The sequence below is a fragment of the Phycodurus eques genome, chromosome 17 (genome assembly GCF_024500275.1).
Source record: "Phycodurus eques isolate BA_2022a chromosome 17, UOR_Pequ_1.1, whole genome shotgun sequence".
NCBI classification, from domain to species: domain Eukaryota; kingdom Metazoa; phylum Chordata; class Actinopteri; order Syngnathiformes; family Syngnathidae; genus Phycodurus; species Phycodurus eques.
This window is the reverse complement of record NC_084541.1, coordinates 8,386,185-8,410,018: the sequence shown is the minus strand read 5'-3', so window position 1 is coordinate 8,410,018 and position 23,834 is coordinate 8,386,185. Positions and strand designations below refer to the sequence as shown.

The following is a 23,834-nucleotide window of genomic DNA, read 5'->3' as shown; positions in this document are numbered from 1 at the left end:
AAATATCTCAAAAAGCTGAAACAAAATGAAAAAAGAAACTCAAGAACAGCTGAGAGATAAAGTAACTGACATCAGTCTAGAAAGGACTACAAAGCCAAAAATGGCATCCATAGCATCATTCCAAAGTGAAAAGGACTTCTTACCAAAGAGAACACATGCTTGTCTTACTTTTGATTAAAAAAATTTTTTTTTTTTTTTAAAAAACATCTAAATGACTTCCAAGACTTTGGGGAGAATATTTTATGGACTGATGAGTCACAACTCGAACTTTTTGGGAAATGTGTGTCTCATTACATCTGGCATAAATGTAACACAGCATTTCAGAAAATGAACATCCTACCAACAGTCAAACATGGTGGTGGTAGTGGGATGGTCTGGGACTGCTTCACTATTTCAGGACCTGGACGACTTGCTGTGCTTGATGAAACCATGAATTCTGCTTTTTACCAGAAAATCCTGAAGGAGAATGTTCGGCCATTAGTTTGTGACCTCAAACTGAAGTGCACTTGGGTTGGCAAATACAATTTGATGTTTTTTGTTAGAAATAATAACATAGCAAATGTGGTAATTTAATAACAGGGTTTCCTTGGTTGGGTTCCATTTTTATGGTGAAGTGGTTAGGGTTAGGGTTAGCACGCCCGCGACCCTAGTGAGGAGAAGCGGCTCAGAAAATGGATGGATGATACTGCTGTTGGGATTATTATTAAAGCGTAATATCTTGTGGATTGTATCATGCGAGCAAATGATCAAGTCGAAGAAAGCACAATTATCAAATTGCTTTAAATATAATACCTGTGCGGACTTTGTATCGATCCGTTGTGGTAAAGAAGGAGGTAAGCCGAAAGGCGAAGCTCTCGATTTACTGGTCGATCTACGTTCGACCAGTAACGTTCTACGTTCCTACCCTCACCTATGGTCGTGACCGAAAGAACAAGATCCCGGATACAAGCGGCCGAAATGAGTTTCCTCCGCAGGGTGTCCGGGCTCTCCCTTAGAGATAGGGTGAGAAGTTGAAACTGAATGACATAATCTCGGCAACACAACATCAAACACAAACCGTGAACATTGTAACAAAAACTGTTAACCACAATCAAAAATAAATCAAATCCTTTAATTCTGAGCAACCTCGTTATTTGGTGCTAGGTAAATAGTTGTTAAATACTGACTTGTCATGTCCTGCATTTCGTAGGGCTGCTGGGTGATGTTAATGGTTAAATGTTAATGAAACCTGTTTCTGGTCTGGCCTGCCTCACTGGGAGGCACCCTGCAGACGGGGCGCTTTCATATCAGCTTGCAGCAGGATTGGGACTGTGAAATCTTCCCTTTTCCCACTGCTGCAGTCAGCCTGTGGGATGGTGAGCTTTTTGTCATCACGCAAAGAGAATTGCATTGTGCTGTAAATATTGACTTATTTTTCATTTTGCTCACCTAAGAAGAAAATAATTGTGCAGCCAGTTGGAATTGGATCAGATGAAATAGTTTATCAAAGGTTGAGCGAAGCAAATAAACACCACAAACGGATTTGATCGGTTGATCCCATTGCAGCAGAAAAGTTTATCATGTGTCATGTCACGTGTGGTTAAAAAATAAATAAAAGCCTGTGTGGTTGTTTAATGTGTGGTCATGTTTAAAGGATTTCACTGGTATGGAATTACTTGTCATTGAACGACAAGCGGAATTTTAAAGCAGTGTGGGACCTCACTGAGATTACATTAATAAGAATGGTAAAACATTAGAGCACCATTTGCATATCCTGCCGAATTGGATGCCCAAGTGGCAGCAGGAAATAAACTAAGATGACCATAAAACAGCACACCAACCAAAATTAAAGTTTAGATCATGCCATTTTCACACCTCATGTCCACTCATATTGGCACGAAACCATCCAAATTATTTACATTGCCTTCAAGACGCTCATATAATCTAAGAAGAGCTGTGTCCTTTTCAACGGTGCGATTCTATGATATCACAACACTGTCCTCAGGTGGCCAATATTGTGCATTACATCATGGTTGCGCAGGCCACACATCACTTTTGAGAGTTTACGTCATGCAACCTGTTTGAGCATTTATTCGGTCAACTTAAGATGCAGTTTAAGGTAGTTTGGTAGCCTCCTGGACCCTACGACTCGTACCAAAATGCCTGCACGTAGTTTTGCCTCAGTAGTAACATGCAGTTGTTGTACTGGTGTGCCCGAATCATTATAATAGTGTGCAAAATGAAATGGAATTAAGATGCATTCAAATATTTCTAGCAGTTTGAAAACTGCCTGTCCCTTTAAATTTGAAAAATTTGAAAAATTCTAAAAACAAACCCAAGTTTAAAAAAAAAAAAAAAAGGAAAGCATATACTGTATTGTGATGTCACAATAAATGTATTGGCTTGTCTGCTGTCTGCTATTTTGTTGAATCCTGACGTGTCATTGCAGTGTCTGGGGGGGCATTCAGTTGTGTCGTTGATATGGACCATTATCAGCCATCTCTCGGGGCACCCTACTAGTCACCAGCCAGCAACAAGGGTCCTGCACTGGATTGCCGACATTGTCGTTGCTGTGTCTGAAGCACTGCCTTTGTTTTGTTTTGTCATTAATATAGGCCGATGTCAACTGTTTTCCCACTTTAACAAAGCTAAACTCAACCACGAACTCCTTAAATACAAGCAGCACATCGACTGTCCGACCAGGGAAAATAACATTTTAGACCACTGCTATACGACAGTAAAAAACGCATACAGTGCTATACCTCGTGCAGCCCTGAGCTCGTCTGATCACTGCTTAATTCACTTAATACCGACGTACAGGCAAGAACTTAAATGCGCGAAGCCTACAGTGAAAACAGTGAAAAAGTGGACTAATGAAGCAAAAATGGAAAGTCAAAGCTGTTTAGACTGCACAGACTGGAGTGTCTTTGAAAATTCAGCTGGCAGCCTGGATGAATATACGGACACTGTCACATCCTATATCAGTTTCTGTGAAGATGTGTGTGTACCAATAAAGTCATTTCGCACTTTCAACAACAACAAGCCGTGGTTCACTGCTAAACTTAAGCAGCTTCGCCAAGCTAAGGAGGACGCATATCAGAGCGGGGTCAGGGCCCTGTACAATCGAGCTAGAAACCTGCTGACTAAAGAAATTAACATTGCAAAGAGAAACTATGCAGCAAAGTTGTAAAAACAGTTTAACGCTAACGACTCTAAATCAGTCTGGCATTCATTCCAATGGCTGATTAATTACAAGCGACGATCCCCCCAAGCTGGGAACAATAGCACACTAGCCAACGACTTGAATACCTTCTACTGCAGATTTGAAAAGGACACTTTCACACCCCACACCCATCCCGCCGCACCCCCGACTACAATCACACCTCTGACTTCTGCGTTAACCATCCATTAACAGGATGTGAGACGCATCTTCAAACAACAAAATATTAACAAAGCGGCAGGCCCAGACCATGTGTCCCCATCTTGCCTCAAAGTCTGCGCGGACCAGCTCGCGCCAGTCTTCACTCAGATCTTCAATAGATCTCTGGAACTGTGCGAAGTACCATCCTGTTTCAAACGCTCCACCATCATTCCAGTCCCCAAGAAACCCGCAATCTCGGGTCTAAATGACTACAGGCATGTCGCCTTGACATCTGTGGTCATGAAGTCCTTTGAACATCTCGTGCTGGACCACCTCAAGAGCGTCACAGGTCCCCTGCTGGACCCCCTGCAGTTTGCCTACCAAGCGAACAGGTCTGCGGATGATGCAGTCAACATGGGACTGCACTTCACCCTAGAACACCTCGACAGTGCAGGGACCTACGCGAGGATCTTGTTCGTGGACTTCAGCTCAGCGTTCAACACCATCATCCCTGAACTCCTTTCATCCAAGCTTCTCCAGCTCAGCGTCTCACCTGCCATCTGCCAGTGGATTTACAGCTTCCTGACGGGCAGGACACAGCAGGCGAGGCTGGGAGAGACCACCTCATCCACACGCAGCAACAGCACTGGGGGGCCCCAAGGTTGTGTCCTCTCTCCGCTGCTCTTCTCTCTCTACACGAACGACTGCACCTCAGCGCACCCGGCTGTCAAACTCCTCAAGTTTGCAGATGACACCACTGTCATCGGCCTCATCAAGGACGGTGACGAGTCTGCATATCGACAGGAAATGCAGCGGCTGGAGCTGTGGTGCGGCCGACACAACCTGGAGCTGAACACGCTCAAGACTGTAGAGATGATCGGGAGATATCCTTCGCCACAGCTGCCCCTCATGCTGTCCAGCTGCCTTGTGTCAACCGTCAAGACCTTCAAGTTTCTGGGAATTACAGTCTCTCAGGACCTGAAGTGGGCGATCAACATCAACACAGTCCTCAAAAAGGCCCAGCAGAGGATGTACTTCCTGCGGCTTCTGAGGAAGCACGGCCTGCCACCGGAGCTGCTGAGACAGTTCTACACAGCGGTCATCGAATCAGTCCTGCGTTCTATCATCACAGGCTGGTTTGGTGCTGCTACAAAAAAGGACAAACTCCGACTGCAACGGACAATCAAAACTGCTGAAAGGATTGTCGGTACCCCCCTACCCACCCTTGAGGACTTGCACGCTGCCTTAACTAAGACAAGAGCGTGCAAAATCCTCTCGGACCCTCCACTTCCCGGTCACCAGCTCTTCCAGCTCCTTCCCTCAGGTAGGCGCTACCGATCAATGCGAACTAGAACTAGCAGACATTCCAACAGCTTCTTCCCTCTTGCGATCAACTTCTTAAACACCTAACCTACAACTCTATTGGGACATGCTGGCAATTTTTCTTTTGACTTGAGTTCGTTGTCACAATTCTGTGGGGTCAGTTATACATACTCGTGCACTCACTGTAGTAGTCTCGCCACGCTGCACTATTTGCATATCTGTTGTTGACCTATACTGGCCACTCATGCCAGGGTAGCATCTGCCCCATTTGCACACTGACTGTGGAGTATCTGCAACATTTGCACAATCAACATTGTCCCAGATTATCACACTACTCGTCACTCCAAACTGCATACACTCCTTGAAGTCTCGGCGCCCTTTGCACAATGGTCATTGCACCGGACTATTGCTATATTAGTCATTCAAACTGCTCTAAGTGCTAGAGGACTCTGCACATTTGTCAATTGTCAAAAAAATAAAAATAAAAAAATGTACCGGCATTACCAGATAACTATTAACCCTTTATTGCTCAGTGACTGTTTTTTTTTCAATGTCTTTATGTCTCAAAGTGTTCTCTGTCAATTGACTGTCTGTTGTCGTACTCGAGCGGCTCCAACCACCGGAGACAAATTCCTTGTGTGTTTTTTGGACATACTTGGCAAATAAAGATGATTCTGATTCTGATTCTGATTCAGGGGCCCCCTTCAGCTCAGGGACAATTTTCTGGGTTGCCTGCACTATTGTGACGCTTCTGTTTGTGTGAAATACTATATTTTGGGTATATATCATTCCCATGAACAACTTAGATGCCTGGGTAAGCAAATTGAACGCACCTTTGCCCCAAAAAATAATAATGATAATAATATGTTTTTTTTAAATGCAATACAGACTCTTGTTTCTCGTGAGGATGCACTCAATTTGCTTACCCAACTGTTCTAGAATGATATTAATATTATTAATGTGTATTTTGTGTGCAGATTATATCTACTTTTTCACCACAAATTAGTATTTTGTGGCCACGAAGTAGCATTTTGTTATTTCTCTATGTGGCCGGGGGTGGGGGTGGGGGGTGGGGGGGTGGGGGGGGGGGGGAATAAAATAAAATAAAAACATCTCCCCTTGTCATATCTAGGGCTCCATAGTTATTAGTGAAGTCGATGAGAAAAAATTATTTAGATTTTTCTTATTTGCATGTATGCTTTGTGGAAGCCTCTTCAGTAAATGATCCAATCGACTTTACCATAACTTATAAGGTTCCACTACAACCGAATTGCAACCGGGACAGATGAAATGAATACTGTATACATAATAGATATAATCAAATATCTTGCATTTCTAACTAAAATTAGAATATCACAGTCGCCAGCAATAGTGTGTGGAACCATATTTGGTCTGTAGAAATCAACACCACAGGCAGGTCAGGAGGAGGTGAGATTGAGCCCCTTTTGAACATACTGTACACAGAATTGTACAGGGCATGCATCATTTGAACGATCTTATACATTCATAAATACATTCTAATCTTGAGTAATTTTACACTTAAATTATTTTTTTTTTTTCTGTTTCAGATAGAGATGCAGTGTATGTACTGCCAGATCCAGTGGCATTTTGGCACAAATGTAACATTTGTTCAACATTGTCATGGTCTGTTACATTACACAGACAGACAGATAGATAGATAGATCGATAGATAGATAGATAGATAGATAGATAGATAGATAGATAGATAGATAGATAGATAGATAGATAGATAGATATCCTGTCTATATATATTTTTTTAACAATTAAAACTGCATACTTAAGAAAAAAAAAAGCTGTCCACCCAAGGTGATAGGGTTTCCACAAGGACACACACCTAGGCCGAATCCAACTGTATTGTGCCTGCCTCGGTTGAGGTAGAATTGACAGCTAACCTCATTCCAGTTATCTCAAGACTGGTATTGTTGTGATGAATATCGGTGGTTCTCATACTGTTACTTCATTTGCTTGCTTCAAAAAGCTCATGCATGAACACAGAATGTCCCTGACTGTGTTCCGGCATGTGTGCAGACATGACAGTGGAGTGGTACTCAAGAACACTGTGAAGGTGACACTTCTCTGAAATTCAGTAACCTTATGCTGCCAAAGAGTCACGTGCAAACACATAATGACATATACAGCCAACAACGACAACCTTACTGATTACTGGTTCATTGAAATGTGTAGGCTCACTGGCCCTAAAACGGATATCAAATAAGACTAGAAATAAACATCCGTATTAAATTTAAAAAAATAAAAAATAAAAATAGCATGCCCCATACGTATGTCTGTGTTAATAAGTGAGATTGTAGAACAGAAAAGGACAGTGTCCGGTCCAACATAAACAGTAGAAACATAGAGGAAAATATAGACAGCGTCTTGGGCGCTCCGTCGTACGTCAACGTAGCCACCATATTGGATGTGGAAAAGTGGGCATCTCATCCATTTTTTTTGCCTGGAGATGTACCAACCGTTACATACTTACTGTAAAACCACATCTAATGAGATTACGACTAAACAATTACTTTACTTTTGATTTCATTTTGAGATCAGAATTGACTGGCTTTGTCGCTAATACTGTGACTGAATAATGAATAACAGACTTTCTCTTGTGACTGTCACTATTAGTTATTAAATTGATATAAATCACCAAATCTAAAAATAAAATCACTTAAATATAAATGTTCCATCCATCTATTTTCTGTACCGGTTATCTTCACTAGGATTGCGGCGGGCTGGAGCCTATCCCAGCAATCTTCGGGCGAGAGGCGGCGTACACACTGAACTGGTTGCCAGCCAATCGCAGGGCACATACGAACAAATAACCATTTGCACTCACATACACACCTAAGGGCAATTTGGAGTTTTCAATCAACCTACCGGACATGTTTTTGGTATGTGGCGGGAAACTGGAGTACCCAGAGAAAACCCACGCATGCACGAGGAGAACATGCAAACTCCACACGGGCGAGGCCGGGATTTGAATCACGGTTCTCAGAACTGTGAGGCAGAGGTGCTAACCATTCGTCCACTGTGCCGTCAATATAAATGTTAGTCCTCTTTTTCTAGAATATGTAACTGTTATATGCATTGGCGGTTCTGAACACTAAAGAAAACATTTTTTAAAATGCATACATTATTGTGCTGCTTACCTATATCAAAATCGTTTATAATTATTATATTAAATGTTATTTAAGTTGTTTTTTAATTGTTTGTTTTTCTGTTTCCCCAAATATATTAGTTTGGGTGGGTGAGTGTAAATTTTGGAAAACAGATGCTACACCAAAAACAACTTAAGTGGTTTTTAACCTGATGATTATAAATGTTTATTCCTTACCAGTGGTGGCTGGTCAATCAAGGGTGCTAGAGCGCTGCCCCACTATGCACAGTGGTCACCACATTACTAACAAATAAATAAATAATATCCATCCATCCATTTTCTGAGCCGCTTCTCCTCAATAGGGTCGCGGGCGTGCTGGAGCCTATCCCAGCTGTCATCGGGCAGGAGGCGGGGTACACCTGAACTGGTTGCCAGCCAATCGCAGGGCACATACAAACAAACAACCATTCGCACTCGGATTCACACCTACAGGCAATTTAGAGTCTTCAATCAACCTAGCATGCATGTTTTTGGGATGTGAGAGGAAACCGGAGTGCCCGGAGAAAACCCACACAAGCACGGGGAGAACATGCAAACTACAGGCTGGGGATTGAACCCCAGTCCTCAGAACTGTGAGGCAGACGCTCTAACCAGTCGTTCACCGTGCCGCCAGATTTCAAATTGTTTAGGAAATTATCTAATTTTGGGGAAGATTTTTTAAACTGCCATAAATAAGATGATATTTGTACAGAGAAACATTGTTGTTTTGTAGAATGAGTCCAAATGTTGCATGATCCCTTGTAAGGCTAGAAAGGATGCGATTATAGTGATACAAAGATGTACATCCTTCCAAAATGGTTGTTTTATTAGACATGAGAGGATAGCAGCAAGCATAAACTTTGTGCACTTTGTAGGTTGTCGCGTTATGAAGTTACGTAGCTTTATGAAGCATTTACTTGCATACTTCCATTAGTTTACGGAGTAAACTACCTCATCCAATACGGCGGATACGCTGACGTATTACATTAATCAGCCACCGACCTCAATGAGGTGTCTAATCCACATACGTCTAGGACACGTCACTATTGGAGGAGGACGTACGCAGGAACCATCGCGTGTGACACCAGACGCACTTCTCGCTTCGTATCGCGAGTTATCGTTTACGATAAATCCGCAACGCGGCTTTCCAATCGGCCATTTCGTCGGTGCAGGCCATAGCCGTAAAGGGCAACGGGGGGAATCCGCATTATACTGGTTATCTGAAAGGCAAGTCAAGAACATCGCACCATGAGTGAGACAGCTATCTCTTTTGCCAAGGACTTCTTGGCCGGTGGCATCTCCGCAGCCATCTCCAAAACAGCCGTCGCACCCATCGAGAGAGTGAAGCTTCTCCTTCAGGTGAAAAGCGTCTTCCGGGGGAAAAAAAGCTGCTTTTGACGCTAGCTCATTAGCTTCCTCGCTTGTGCCAACTTGCTAAATGCGGCAAAGAGCGTTTCTCACCGTTAGACTGTTGACAACCCAGACTTTCTCTCGAGTAAACCAGTCTACAGCTTGTGTGGTGTGTTTTAAGTGTGCGGATGGTGAAAGGATGTAAGGTCATCACGGTATTGGCAATGACCTACACGAGCCGGCTGCTAATGCTAGCTCCCCTACACGTTAACCTTAGCCGGCGTTGCTAACAAAGGACAAACACTCTCGGGTGGCATCGGGACACGATGTACAAATGTCCATACAACGAAATTACCTATTGAGCTCATAACATTTCGTTTACACGTTTTCTTTTTATACGCTATTGTAATTAAACCGTATGCTAATGTGGAAGGCGGCTTGTGAAATGGCTGCTAGTTCTCTGTTCTCTGGCGACCGGGTCGACAAGTTCTACATGATTTTATTTACCCATTTTTTGTTTTTTGTTTTGTTTTTTGTTTTTTAATAAACAAGTCAGTAATAGTCATTTCCCCCCAGAAATTTTTATTTAGACTTGGTCATGCACTTTATCTTCATCACAACTTGTATTCCAGCGGCATGCAGCCTTAGTTTTCTATTGAGCTGATCATAGTGAGTAATTATTTGAAAAGTGTTAAAAGTGAAGATTTAATAGGCACCAAGGTCATAACCTTGTGATGTGTCACATGTGCTTCACCTAATTGGCTTTGCTGTTATATAACTTCTTTCTGTCTTTCTCTTTGCCCCTCATCCCAGGTGCAACATGCCAGCAAGCAGATCACCGCAGATAAGCAGTATAAGGGAATTGTGGACTGTGTCGTCCGTATCCCCAAGGAGCAGGGCTTCCTCTCTTTCTGGAGAGGTAACCTTGCCAATGTCATCAGGTATTTCCCCACCCAGGCCCTCAACTTCGCTTTCAAGGACAAGTACAAGAAGATCTTCCTGGACGGTGTCGACAAACGCACTCAGTTCTGGAGGTACTTCGCCGGCAACTTGGCATCAGGCGGAGCCGCCGGAGCCACCTCCCTGTGCTTCGTGTACCCCCTCGACTTCGCCCGTACCCGTCTGGCTGCCGACGTCGGAAAGCCCGGCGCCGGGAGGGAGTTCAACGGTCTCGGTGACTGCTTGGTCAAGATCTCCAAGTCTGACGGTCTGCGAGGCTTGTATCAGGGCTTCAATGTGTCCGTGCAGGGGATCATCATCTACAGGGCTGCTTACTTTGGCATCTACGACACCGCTAAGGGTAGCGCGTGCGCTTTTGAGACTCATTTTTCTGTTAGACGGAAGGCTCCGTAACTAATGCGTGTTCTGTTGCTCACAGGTATGTTGCCTGACCCCAATAACACTCACATTCTTGTAAGCTGGATGATCGCCCAGACTGTGACAGCCGTCGCCGGCCTGACCTCCTACCCCTTTGACACTGTCCGTAGACGTATGATGATGCAGTCTGGACGCAAAGGAGGTGAGTTGAGTAACATTCAATGGGTTTAAAGTTGATCGACGCCGGCCCGACTTAACGCTTCGTTCTCTTATCGCCCCGCTCAGCTGACATCATGTACAGCGGCACCATCGACTGCTGGCGTAAGATTGCCCGCGACGAGGGTGGTAAGGCCTTCTTCAAGGGCGCGTGGTCCAACGTGCTGCGAGGCATGGGCGGCGCTTTCGTGCTGGTGCTGTACGATGAGCTGAAGAAGGTCATCTAAAAAAAAAAATGTCACGTCACCTCACTGTCCAATTCGGCTAAATGTAATAACTTTCCATTTCTTATGGACTCTGCATTCTGCCTTATTTATGGGAACAAAACTATAGTGTCCTCTCCACTTAGCTGTGGGTAATGGCTGTACGTTGTGCATCTTGATTTTAAACGTTCCGCACCCCATCTTTACCAATGTCATTCCTTCAACAAGTATAATACCTCCTGTTCACTAGGTTTGTATGGTCCCAACTCGAATAAATCCATTCTGGGGAACAAACTACAAATATGGCTGTCCACTCTTTTCCTCCACTGTCATAGCATGAGTACACTGGATCATGAAAAAGTGGATTACACCCAACTGCTATATTTACTCACGCTTATCTCCTCCTGAGCCTCCCTGTTTGTGGTCACTGCTAGGCTTCCTGCTCGGTACAGTACAGTAGAACCTTGTAACTATTTGTTTCTCCATTTGTAAACTGTTAAACAAAACACAATTTTGTGGTTAGCAGGCTGCATTTTATGCTTGCTTTTTTGTTTTGGCAGAAACTTTAGATATATGTTCAGCGATACTGTTTTGGTTAACCTTTGGTACCACCGGTAAATGATTGACCTTATTTGGCATTTCAGTGGTTTATTGGAACATTAAAGTCATGTTTCTCATACAAATCTGTGTATTTTCTTCTGGATGACAATCACTTAAACTCGTTTATACAAACCCAAATACTGACAGATGACACGTTCAAATAAAGACCCATAGAACTGTGAAAGGGAAGCAAATGATTTTTTTTTCGTGGGTGGTGGTGACGCAAAAATGAAGTCGTTGGACAACATTGGTGAAACTTGTCTTGTGGAGAACGCGGAAGTTCGTTCTTTTCAAAATTTGGGTGTATGACGGTAGAGGGCGCCAAAGGGTAACAAATGAGCCCTCTGCACTTCCGTACCTGCTTCCGGGTTCGTTTCATAACACTGATCATGGCAAGTTTCTTTAAACCGTCTACACGTTTATAAAGTACGCTTATAGCTTGGAAATAGATGCTTTTTGGGTATTTAGCAATTAAAACTAACGCGGCTTAGCCCCCCCCCCCAAAAAAACTAAATTTAAACAAAGATGCAAGTTGCATTAGTTCAGTCAAATCTTAGGTTTTAATTTCATATGGTAAATTAATAAATAATTTGATTTCAATGTGTGCGTTACAATTTTAATTGACAAAGAATGTCATTGTTACCTTTATGTCCGGAACAAATATTTCCTTGTGTTGCTACTACGGCATAGTTAGAGGGACGTCAACAACTAGTTTGCGTGTATGTATGCAGCTTTTTATGATAATGCTTTCTGTTGCACTAAATGTTTCGTTGACATCTGAAGAAAAGGGGTGATAATAGGCTTTAAAGAAAGTTCTGGGCCTTCAAACTCTTTTCACGGCAAGCGGCCAAGGAGTAATTTATCTGTCGTAACTGCAGTATTTATATTGACAATGTGAGTGTGTCCCATTTATAATGTATTGCACTCCTGATTAAGTTTTGCACAATGTTAATTCATAGACATGGTACACACGGTGTGAGATGTGTGAGGATGAAGATATGTTCAAGCAATAAAAGGCCATTACAAAGAGCCGCTTGTTTTCGTGGAGAGCTATAGGACCAGCGCCACAAAAGATATATTTCAAACCCTAAGTTTTCGACTTCAATGTAGATCTGATGCTCACCCAGCACATCTCCAAAGAACACCTGTGGCCTTTGCTTTGTTCAGTGCGTGAGAAGATGTGAGTTGTGGATGCTTCACCATGACAAAGGCCCTGTTGACAATGCCCTGAGCATCTCTTGAGCAACCTCCCTACCCTACTCACCCAACCTGGCTCCATCCTTCCATCCATCCATCCATTTTCTGAGCCGCTTCTCACTAGGGTCGCGGGCGTGCTGGAGCCTATCCCAGCGATCATCGGGCAGGAGGCGGGGTACACCCTGAACTGGTTGCCATCCAATCGCAGAACACACATAAACAACAATTCGGACTCACATTCACACCTATGGGCAATTTAGAGTTGTCAATTAACCTACCATGCATGTTTTTGGGATGTGGGAGGAAACCGGAATTCCCGGAGAAAACCCACGCAGGCATGGGGAGAACATGCAAACTCCACACAGGCGGGGCTGGGGATTGAATCCCGGTCCTCAGAACTGTGAGGCAGACGCTCTAACCAGTCGCCCACCGTGCCGCCGCCACCTGGCTCCATTTATTTTTTTCGTGTTTCCCAAGCTCAAGGGGACCTGTTTTGAAGATGTGGGCGACAATCAAGATGGCCTTGATGACAGAGCTGCATAGGGTCCCAGAAGAGTCCTTCCAGGAGTGCATGAAGGTGTGGCAGATGAGGCTGAGAAGGTGTGTTGGACTCCAGGTGGATTACTTTGAAGGGGAAAGAAATGTGTAGTTTGGATTTGAAATATGTCTTTTGTGACACTAGTCCTGGAACATTTCAGACACACTTAGTTCTTGAGGCATTTTCTTGCTGCCACAGCAGTTTTCATTCATGTTCACAGAGGTCAATTTAACTGCAGTGAATGACCAAACTCATCACAAATGTGAATATGTGTTAGGCAAAGAAGGACTATATGGTTATTGATGAGCGTGTGATAAAACATTGGCCGTCTGTCCAAGTGTGTTTGCTGCCAAATGCATTCTGGGATACCACCCAACTGTATGCAGCATATTTATGGCCATTCCTTTGTTTAGAATAATGAGTTACAGGCTCACTGTTATGCAGCTATTTGAGAGGTCATGTGCTGAGGCTTTGGATAAAAAACAACCAACAACTCAGAATTCAACCTCCAAGGTACAATTACAATACAGTATTTTATTGATATTACATTAGGGCTGAACTACTTTTACACCTGTGTGACAGTTGATGTTAAAAATATATTGTTTGCTATTACTGTTATTACACCCTCATTTGTCATTGATGTTAAGAGTGTTTTGTTTGTTCAAATCCTTTCTATTTCCATTACATCCTATGGGAAAACAAGTCAGAATGGAATGTGTTTGTCCTTCCGGGTTGCATTGCATTTGGAGTTTGTGAGGAATGCTGTTAAATGAAAGGGCAACAAGACATTGTGTGAAGTACAGGAAAGTACTAGTTTTTAATTCCTTCATAATCAAACTTCACAAACAGCTTGAACTTGTACAATACCTCAGAGTGAAAATTACAAAAAAAGTGCTGGTAACATTTACAAAAATCATCCTTACTTAGCAACAATCAGTTTATTCTTCCACACTTTTTTTAGTCTTTTGTATTAAGGCTTAATACTTCTGTATAAAGTATATGCAAGATAAGTCTTCACAGTTTTTCGAAAAAAGTCACAATATTGTGTAACATAATGAAGCGTTTACGGCTATTTTTCTTTATAATAACGAATACACATCACTGGTAAATATATGTGAAATACAGGGCTTATTGTAAAATGGCAAGTTATGATACTGTTTGCTGAGATAAATCGATTCCACACACTTGTTATAGGAAAGTTTGCGATAACTGAAGCAGGAGGAGGAAAAAATAAAAATGATAAGTGTCAACAGTTGGGGAGATCGCCTCCAAACTTTGGCACATCCCACGAATGAACAAGTCACACAAATATGAGATTCCAAATGAAATAATTGCTAAACTGGAATAAAGTGAAAACATGCTGTGTAGTAAGGTGCTAAATTAGAGATATTACATAGCCAGCCTTTTCTTAAAAAAAAAAAAATCATTATTCTTTTGTTTTCCCCACGTGGACTGACATGAATAAGGTGCATTTTAAGACGTTTTTTTTTCTCACATGTTGACAAAATATTTAATAAATACAAGGACAAAATGTTTTATTGACCAATAGTCTTGAGGCGACCTCATGCTTTCCCATGGATTGAAAAAACTTAATGGGTAACTCTTATCGTGGCATGTGAAAATAAAAGCTGTACTGTAGTTATGGTGTTGCTTGTTTTTTTTTTCTTTTTTTTTTCATATCACAAATTTTTTTGTGTTTTTTTACACAATTTAGACTGTGACAAACTGGATGACTAAAGGAGATGCAATTGAAAGCCGAGATATATTCACAAGATCCTCAAGAAGCTGCACTGGTTTTGTTTACAGGTCGACAGATGAGCCAATCTACCCTCATGCATACTGTATGGTTTAAAGTGACGCAACAAGCTCGCTTTAAATAGTCTACATCACAAAACAAAAAGCAATTTGGTTTTTAGTGCAAACACAATTGGCTGGCTTCAGCTTCTCAATAATAACAAGGAGATTACAAGAAGGCACGTACTTATGCTTCCTCGAACACGCAACATATTCAAACCGGAACACCAGACAAAGCGGTGGGAATAGGAAGAAAAGCTACATTGCCGCATATAATGGTGAATTATTATAATTTTTTAATTTGTGTCAAGGTCAGACCTTGATGTTGGGACAGAAAAAGGAGATTTGGTGGATGCAGCCAATGAAGTTTATATCACAAAAAGGTGCATTTCATTTTTGGAACATTCTAGATGAAAACAAAAACACTTAAAATGACCAAATAAGCAATGTTTTTTTTTATTTGTTTACACAACAATAGTTGATGAAGACTCAGAATGGATCCCTTCCCTCATTACATCCAATCTCATTTTCCCCACATCTGTTTTGATTTGTCCAAAAACAACCACAGGAGGAAACGACACTTTAATGCCCCTCAAATGTGGAAAACATCAATGTGCACCACAGACGCCAACAAACAACTATGGTTTCTACAAGGTGTAAAATGAATTATATTGCTTTTTGATAGAAGAAGACCAAAATGAGTCTATAGTGCAAATTTCTTTTCTGGTTTGAGAAAGTGGAACAATGTGAGATTTAGTCATTATCGGCTTTACCATAGCAAGAAGGCGTCCTACCTGTCTGTCTGTCACGTGGAATATCCCTTTATGATGTCTTGTCAATGCAATCGGTCACCAGTAGGGATGGGCATTGGACTATAGGCAAAACAATTATTATTATGAATACAAAATATATACATTTGACGAGCAATTGATCTCGCTGTTGAATGTTCTAAACTCCTGTTTCAATGCCAAAGTGGAAGCCAAGCAGTGCACTCCATTGCTTCACGACGAGATTAACCAACAAGCAATTCCCTACAATCAACAGAATTAGTAGCATTCAATGAATGGGTCGATTATTATGCCCATCCCCCAGTTACCAGGCAACAGTTTGGAAGAGTGGGTCACCTACGCGGGTATACACCCCTCACCAAACCGCAACGAAAGGAAATGTCTTGATGTCTCACTTTTAACAACTAAGCCCTGCCCCCTCTCCCTCCCACGTCCTGTGCAGTCATGTCTGTCAAATACATTGCTCAACTTGGAAATGTTGGAAAACTCACTCCAGTCCAGTGTTTGACAAATCATATTATATAAAAACAAACGTCCGTGCACATACTACATTTAGAAAAATGTTTTCCCCTATTTCAGAACAGCAGTCAAAACATTTCAAACAAGCTCGTTTCATAACAATAATAATAATAAAACATAAACTTGGAGGATAAATTACCAAAAACAAACTTAAAAACACATTACTGCAGCATATATCTCAGGGTCGTTTAGTTTGATGTCATCTTTAACTACCATTTACTACAACAGCTCCACTTCTGCCAGTTTTTTTTTTTTTTTTAAGGGGTTGGATGTGGGATTTATAATAAGATAGCAAGCTAATTTAGACAGAAACAAAGCCTAACAAAATACACACATGAGCAACATCTGAGTTTACAAAAAAGCATATCATCTCCAAACAAGATGACCAAAAGAAAAAAAGGACGAGAAGGCGCCCGTCTTGTAAATTGAAGCAATTCGTGCCTTCAGCATTACACCAATTACTGCAATTCAATTTCCTATTTTGAGAGCATAGAATGAAATACATAACAAAGTCTTGCTAAGAATTTGTGAGAAAAACTTTAAGGATGATATTTTGTTGTTACAAAAATATACTGTCTCATAATGATCACAGTTTTGGAGCACATTTCAATTTCCTTTGTTGCTGCAGTGAGCATGAAGATATTTCACGTGTCGATATTCTCTCAGTTTTTGGCTTCATAACCTACAAATATGTGCAAACTTAACATCTTGGTCCATCTGAAGTAAAAATGGCTAAATGTATTTAAAAGTTGTGATGTTAGTTTTGTTGTTGTAGGGATAGCCTTTAAAATGTATAGCGCCAATATTTAGAAAAAAAAGAAGTATGAAGAGTAAATAATAAAAAACTGCAATCTATTAAATGTAATATAAAGTGAAGGTGAAGGGTCTACATTGAGTTAAAGTTGGGGATGGTACACATATCGAATGAATTTTTTTTGTTTTAGAAACAATGTATGCGGTGTCATATTTCAAATATCAATGGGGTGTACTTTTTATTTATTTTTAGAGTCATTGTATATTGTATATAAATCTAATTTGGTCTTCAAATCAAGACAAGCACAAAACTACAAAGAAACATTAAGCTCTCTGCCTTTAAAACAAAAAGCAACAAGAGAAAAAAAAAAAAACACCAGATAAAGAAATGTTATTTTCTCCAAAATACACCATAATCTCAACCCTTCTTTGATTTGTGTCAACCAACATTGTCTTGTTCAGCTTTCCCTTGCCAATTGGGCTTCAAGTAATTAACACGGCCCAGTGCTCCAATGCGTCCTTTAAGTCTTGATGACGTTTGCTTTTACTGTTTGGCGGCGTGACCAAACAAACAATATGCATTGTAATGCATGTTGTCGACAGAAGTGGTCTGCTCACAGCTAGATAGCGTTGTGCTCTCATGGCTAAAAAAATAAATGGCACATTAAATGAAATAAGGGCCATTAGTTGTTTTTTTGTTTATTTATTGTTTAACGGGAACACTGGCTGGAATGTTCTGGATTGAACGGGAATGCAATTGTGCTGCCAAAGAGGTGAGCTGAGCCAATTGACATACTTGGCAAATACAGAGGATTCTGATTCTGATACTATAGAGCAGTGATTCTCAAACTGTGGTACCAGTACCACAAGTGGTACGTGGGCTCCCTCTCATGGTATGCAAAAGAATCACATAATTTTTTGTTCAAAATGTACATCATGCCACAGAGGCTTAAACTTTTGTTTTTGTTTTAATCCAGTACATTTGATTAGTACAGTTCAGTTGTATTTAACTTTTAAATACAATCCATTTGCATTTAATCTTTTGAAATGATGTCTTCTAACATTTATTCAGGTACAACTTTTATTTAACCTTTTTGTGCAATACATTTTAATTGAATTACTATTTAAGTACAGTTTCTATTTTCCCATATTCAACCGCAGTGTTAATGTTCAAACTGTGCATAATGTTATGGTGGTTTACACCAGTGATTCCGATAAACAGTATAGTACTAATGTAGTGTGCCGTGAGAGATCATCGCAAGGGCCGCGGGAAATTATTCAATTGCACTTAATTTGTACGAAAATGATCATTTATCAATTGCAAATATATCATTGTTCATTTATCTATGCTAACAACATATAGTGACAGGCAGAACAATTAAATGCTCTTCCATTAGATGGCAGGAAGTACAATAAGGCTGTATCCACCTGTTGCCATTCATACAAGTCAAATAGAAGTCATGGCATCCTGCAAGTATTTTGGCTTTGTGTTCAGTTAAACAGGCCCAGATTTCACACTAAGTCAATTTGTAAATTGAGACGAGATCGACGTGTGCCGTGAGATTTTTGCAATGTAAAATGGGTGCCTTGGCTTGATAAAGGTGGGAAAACACTGGTTAACAGTACCTACTATGGGCCTACTACACAACTGTATTTTAATGATGGTCATTATGGTGGTATTTTTCGAGGTGGTAGTTTTTGTAAAAAGTTAGAGAACCACTGCTGTAGAGACTTTGACCAGGACTGCACAGTAGAGTTGGACTGATATGACAGTGGTAGCTGATGCTTTAAAAAACTGAATAGGGTTGTGTCATAATGGAGAAAAAAAAAAAAAGGTCCTAAAGAATATGACTGACATTAAAATGCGGGTGGATGTAGTGTGTGTGATTGACGGATGGATGACAGGGACGAGCTATCACGTTGCCTGTATCATGGATGCTTATTTTGAACGTCAATGAAACTAAGCCTTTCAAACAAGTATCTGTTTATAGTCATAGCTGTTTTCTCCTAGTAAAAAGTATGGATGATGGAGGACTTAAAGAACCAAAGTGAAGGCAATCACTCCATTTGGTATGACCTGCTGTATGTTTAATGTGATTCTTCTTGTTTTTCAAAAGTAATTTACAAAGTAGACTGTATTAGGGCCCCTTGGAAAAGAAAAGAAAGACAATACATTTACTACAAGAATGAAGTCATATTCCTTTGTGAAAAATTTATAATCTTACAAGAATAAAGATTCAATTTTACCAGAATAAAGTAGTCATGAAATGGTCAATGTTTTAAACAGCATTTATAAACATCTTAATGCGAGAGTTTGCGTGGCTCTGTTAAATTTCCAATCAAAAGTGTTTTTAACAAATATTTAACAATAGTAACTCATTAGTGTACATGGCAGCACTCTGGAGACAGAGAGTGGCTGCTGGTCTCGTACTGTAATGTCTAGGTGTTGAACATTACGACTTTTTGCTTGTAACACTGCAACTTTTATTCGTGAAAAATAAATACTTTGTTCTTGTAGCATCATTATTCTTTTTTTTTCTTTTCACTGTGGCCCTAACAGTCCTTTGTACTAATTAACAATAGTAGTTTTAACGTGAAGTGTTCCCACCCGCCCTAAAATTTTCAATTTGGCACGTTGACCGGGCTGGAGAATGAAAGTGTGGTAATTAGTCAACAGGGGACACAATAATGAGCCGGTCCAAAACCTTTAATCTCACAGCCACACCGTCATCACCGTCCTAAAACTTCATGTCTGACACAAAGCGCTTTTACAGACCTTTGTGGAACAATCCTGTGTTGTTTTCACTAAATTTTCTAATCTTGATTTCAAGACTTTTCCTCCAAAGATGGATTGCTAAAAAATGTCTTGACAAGTTTCTTTATGCACGTCGCTCCACTTTTCGGCTGCATGTACAAAAAGATAAGATAAAGCATTCATCAACATTAGGTTAGGGAATTTGGCATCAGATTTGTATACAATGGCGCCCTATCATTAAGTTCAAAGGGCACCCGGTGTACTTTGACCTTGTCAACTAAAGGGCCTGATAATCTACTTAGGAGGTAGACCATGGCCACGTTAACAGGCATAAACAAACATCTTGAGTTTCATCATCACGTGACCGACGCATTGGCCCGTCACTTGACGCGCACGCGGCAAAAATTGTTGCTGCGTGTAGAATGCCGCGGAGATCATCTCTCCTGATTGGTCCGTTTTAGTCACATGCTGTGATGACGTACTCAGCGTTCCCCTTGGTTCTACAGACCATCTACGCCGCCGCCTTCTTGATCGATTTTGCAGCATCATTAAATGTATCATCTGGTCATCTAGGTCCATTTGTTCTAGCGGACACTGTTCCATGGTCGCCATTGTTGTTGCTTTGTTCCTTGTTACGGAAAGGAAAGTAAAAATGGCTGCCGGAAATGGCCAAAAATGCAGAGGAAACACCACCCTGTGATGTCCTAAGCCAATACCAGCCGTAGCGACTCTTGGAGGAGAACTGCAGTCCATTTTAAAAACTGCGCGCGTGGGTTGCGCTGGAGTATAAAGGCAAACTGCGCCGGGATAGCAGCAGTGACGTCAGCGCAGTCGCCGCCCGCGCGAGTATAAAGAAGCCTTTACATTCATGCGTCTCCCTCTACAGGTCAGAAAGCCACATTGCCCTCCGTCGCACAGCACAGAAACTAGCTTGCTCGCTACGTACGTGAACAACGTGCAAGAAGAAAACCGCCATTAAACATTCGTAAGTGATTGTGCATTTTTGATATCTTTGAATCCTCCACATGGCGTACATGTAAAATGTAAAACCTGCTTTTACTGTATACGAATAGAACATTTCAGGTACTTTAAAGGGTTCGGATGCACTCACAACCACCTGGTTTTACTTGTATAAATACTGTCGTATATTTTTTTAACTAAATAGAACATTGTGTATATATTGTATCTGTGCACTGTAGGAGAGAAAAACTATGAAAATTCTGTATAGTTGCTGAATGCACTGATAGGCACTTGATAGGCATATTCCCGATATCACACAAGGAAAAATGCATTCAACTGTGAGGAGATGGTGATTCTTTTATATACATTTATATTTACTGTATATATTTATATAAATATCTTTGTCAGAAGGTATATGTTTCACACTGATGTGTGCTGTAGAGGAAATAAAAAGCTGTTATGTATAATCTGAGTGGTTTTTACTCCTAACTGTGACTTAATTCAAGCTTGAACAAAGGAAAACTGATGGAGACAACTAGGAAGATGGACAACTACAATGAACCCTCACCATTCCTGTGTTTTCGCCTCAATGCAAAGCCTACACTGTACTGTATGCATATGTACAGTATAATACACCGTGAAAAATATTACTCAATTACTTGACTACCCTCGACCCAGCTATGTGAAAGCTATATGCATGTATTAACAACAAGACCATACTGTGTGATCATCAGAACAAACAAGCAGGATGAACTAAAGAAGTATCGTGAATAAATGAGGAATCAAATGTACTGCGAGAAGGACAAACAGTACTGTAGACCCCGAATCTCTACACTAAGATAAACAAAACGTCATATTATTGGAGAACACAATATAAACAGCTGCAAGATTGGTATCTAGCATTTAATAGGGGGTTGTCCTGGAAAATTCGTCAACAATCTGCAAAAAAAAAAAAGCCAAACAGAAAAGATCCCTTAAATAAAACTACAAGAAATGCGCAAAGGACCATCTTTTCTGAAAGGGGCTGCAACTTTTTAAACCATTTTTACAATTTTTCTTTGCAACACAGACAAAATATTGTGAAGCCCCACCACGAGTATGTGAAATAGAATAAAGAATATACTGTACTGTATAACTATGGACAGTGACGCGAAGCTAATGCACACTGGGGAGAAGAAGAAGAAGGCTCCTTTCCTTTCAATCTTATCATACAAGTCAACGAGTGATGGGATGAGTTATTAGCCCTCATCCAGAGAGATTGGCTACTTGTTATTCCAGAAAACCACCACCACCACCACCACAACAACAACAACAACATAAAAATGATAGCGAGACACTCTTATAGTGTAATTCTGAAATGAAAATATTGTCCAAAGCCAACGACAAGCTACTTAACCTACTATTTAGACCATTGATACCACAAAGCTGGTTGTACTCATCTAGCTACAGTCTATAGTGCATTAGATATATGTGTTTACACAAACTATGCAAAAAGCGGGTGCCATGAAGGAATGCTAAATCACTGAATACGTACATTACACTGAAACATGTCTGCCTCTGCGCTGAAAGCTGACGTTTGTTTGGCAGTGTTGGTGCTCGACCGACAAGACACCGTAAGCTGTGTGCCCAAAAATGTGGCAATACTGTTGGAAAAGAGAACTCGGCAGTTTGCTTACATAGACTATTTAGTGCATTGTCTGTTAAGGCAAGAGATGACCCTCCACGTGCTGTGTCAAGACAAATAGAGCACTAGCATGCAGCACATTTGCCATCCTGGCAGCAACAGCTACAAAAAAGGGGCCGCACCATTTTTTTTTAGGCTAATACGCACACCATAAATGAGACAGGTAACTGTGAAATAAATGTCAATGTTTACATGAGGAGAAATCTCAGTTGTAGTTGGACGAAATTTAGAAAACAATTTTGACTTCCAACTCTCAGTTTTGGAGGTGTCCTATGAGCCCAAAAGGTGTGGTGAGGAGCCACTCCTCGTGTTGTACCTGCGCTGCATATTGCAAAGGAAGCCCTACAAGGTCAAAATATTTCGCTTATCAACAGTTTGATTCGGCTAAAAGAGCACACAGACACAACGACACTCACTAAAGGAAGGAAAGGACACAACGGTGCACAACCCACAGACACATACAGTATTATCAAAGAAGCTGCATTCCATCACCTTTCCACGCCCACCCAAAAGTTGTACTAGGACACATACGTCATCTATATTACACACACACACACGCACACACACGCACACACACACACAATAATAAATGTATTATTATTATTAATAGCGTGATAATAGCTGTTATTACCACTACCACCAAGTCAGACAGAAGTTGCCGTTATTATTACTGTTGCCGTTTCACCGTTTGGCTATAAGGAAAATTCTCTCTTTGAAGAAATGCAATTGAATTATTGAGTTACAGGGAAGTGACTCCATAAAACATTAACTTAAAAAAAAAGATAAAACATAGATGAGCACGTCATGTTCCACATTTAAATAAATGCTTGCATCGAAACGGCACAAGTAATGTACAAACAGTATATGTATTGATATACTGTAGGTAACTGCAAGCAATAACAAAAGCCAAGAACCGCTGAACTACTTTAAAATTGAAACAAAGCTATGCTAACACGTGAACTCTATAACCAAATGTTAGATTTTTTTTTTAAAAAATCCTCTTTTCTAAAACTATATCTCTGTTAACAGTAGTGCACTTATTGGTTTAAGCAGTGCAACATATATGCAAGAAAATAACGCAGTCCACTTATCAAGATTTTTTGAAAAAAGAATTTTCTGCTTTAAAATTGAAAACAATAAAATCATAGTTTATTTAAATTAACAAATGATTAAATATTAAGCACAGGCATTTTAAGAAAATGTGCAAAATAACACATTTTTGTGTATTTATTTTTATATCCGCAGCACTGTGAGCAACATAACTACAAAAGTCATTTGCTCACACAAAGGAGCAAATCCTTCAGATTGTAGTTGCACACAGCTGCGTGTGTGTGTGTGTG

The 23,834-nt window shown here is 40.7% G+C and overlaps 1 protein-coding gene across 1 annotated transcript; it reads left to right on the top strand.

Moving 5' to 3' along the window:
• The first annotated feature begins 8,951 nt into the window (after window positions 1-8,951).
• On the top strand, window positions 8,952-11,589 carry si:dkey-251i10.1 (uncharacterized protein LOC100038774 homolog). Its single transcript, XM_061701758.1, has 4 exons — window positions 8,952-9,179; window positions 9,984-10,470; window positions 10,549-10,689; window positions 10,773-11,589. The coding sequence occupies exons 1-4, from the start codon at window positions 9,069-9,071 to the stop codon at window positions 10,928-10,930; spliced, it is 897 nt and encodes a 298-aa protein (XP_061557742.1). The 5' UTR covers window positions 8,952-9,068; the 3' UTR covers window positions 10,931-11,589.
• Window positions 11,590-23,834: the final 12,245 nt, after the last annotated feature.

Bases quoted from the DNA above. Each gene is read 5' to 3' on its own strand.
- si:dkey-251i10.1 (XM_061701758.1), top strand. From the start codon at position 9,069: ATGAGTGAGACAGCTATCTCTTTTGCCAAGGACTTCTTGGCCGGTGGC. The intron at 9,180-9,983 runs GTGAAAAGCGTC...CCCTCATCCCAG, and splicing joins GAGTGAAGCTTCTCCTTCAG to GTGCAACATGCCAGCAAGCA. The intron at 10,471-10,548 runs GTAGCGCGTGCG...TGTTGCTCACAG, and splicing joins CATCTACGACACCGCTAAGG to GTATGTTGCCTGACCCCAAT.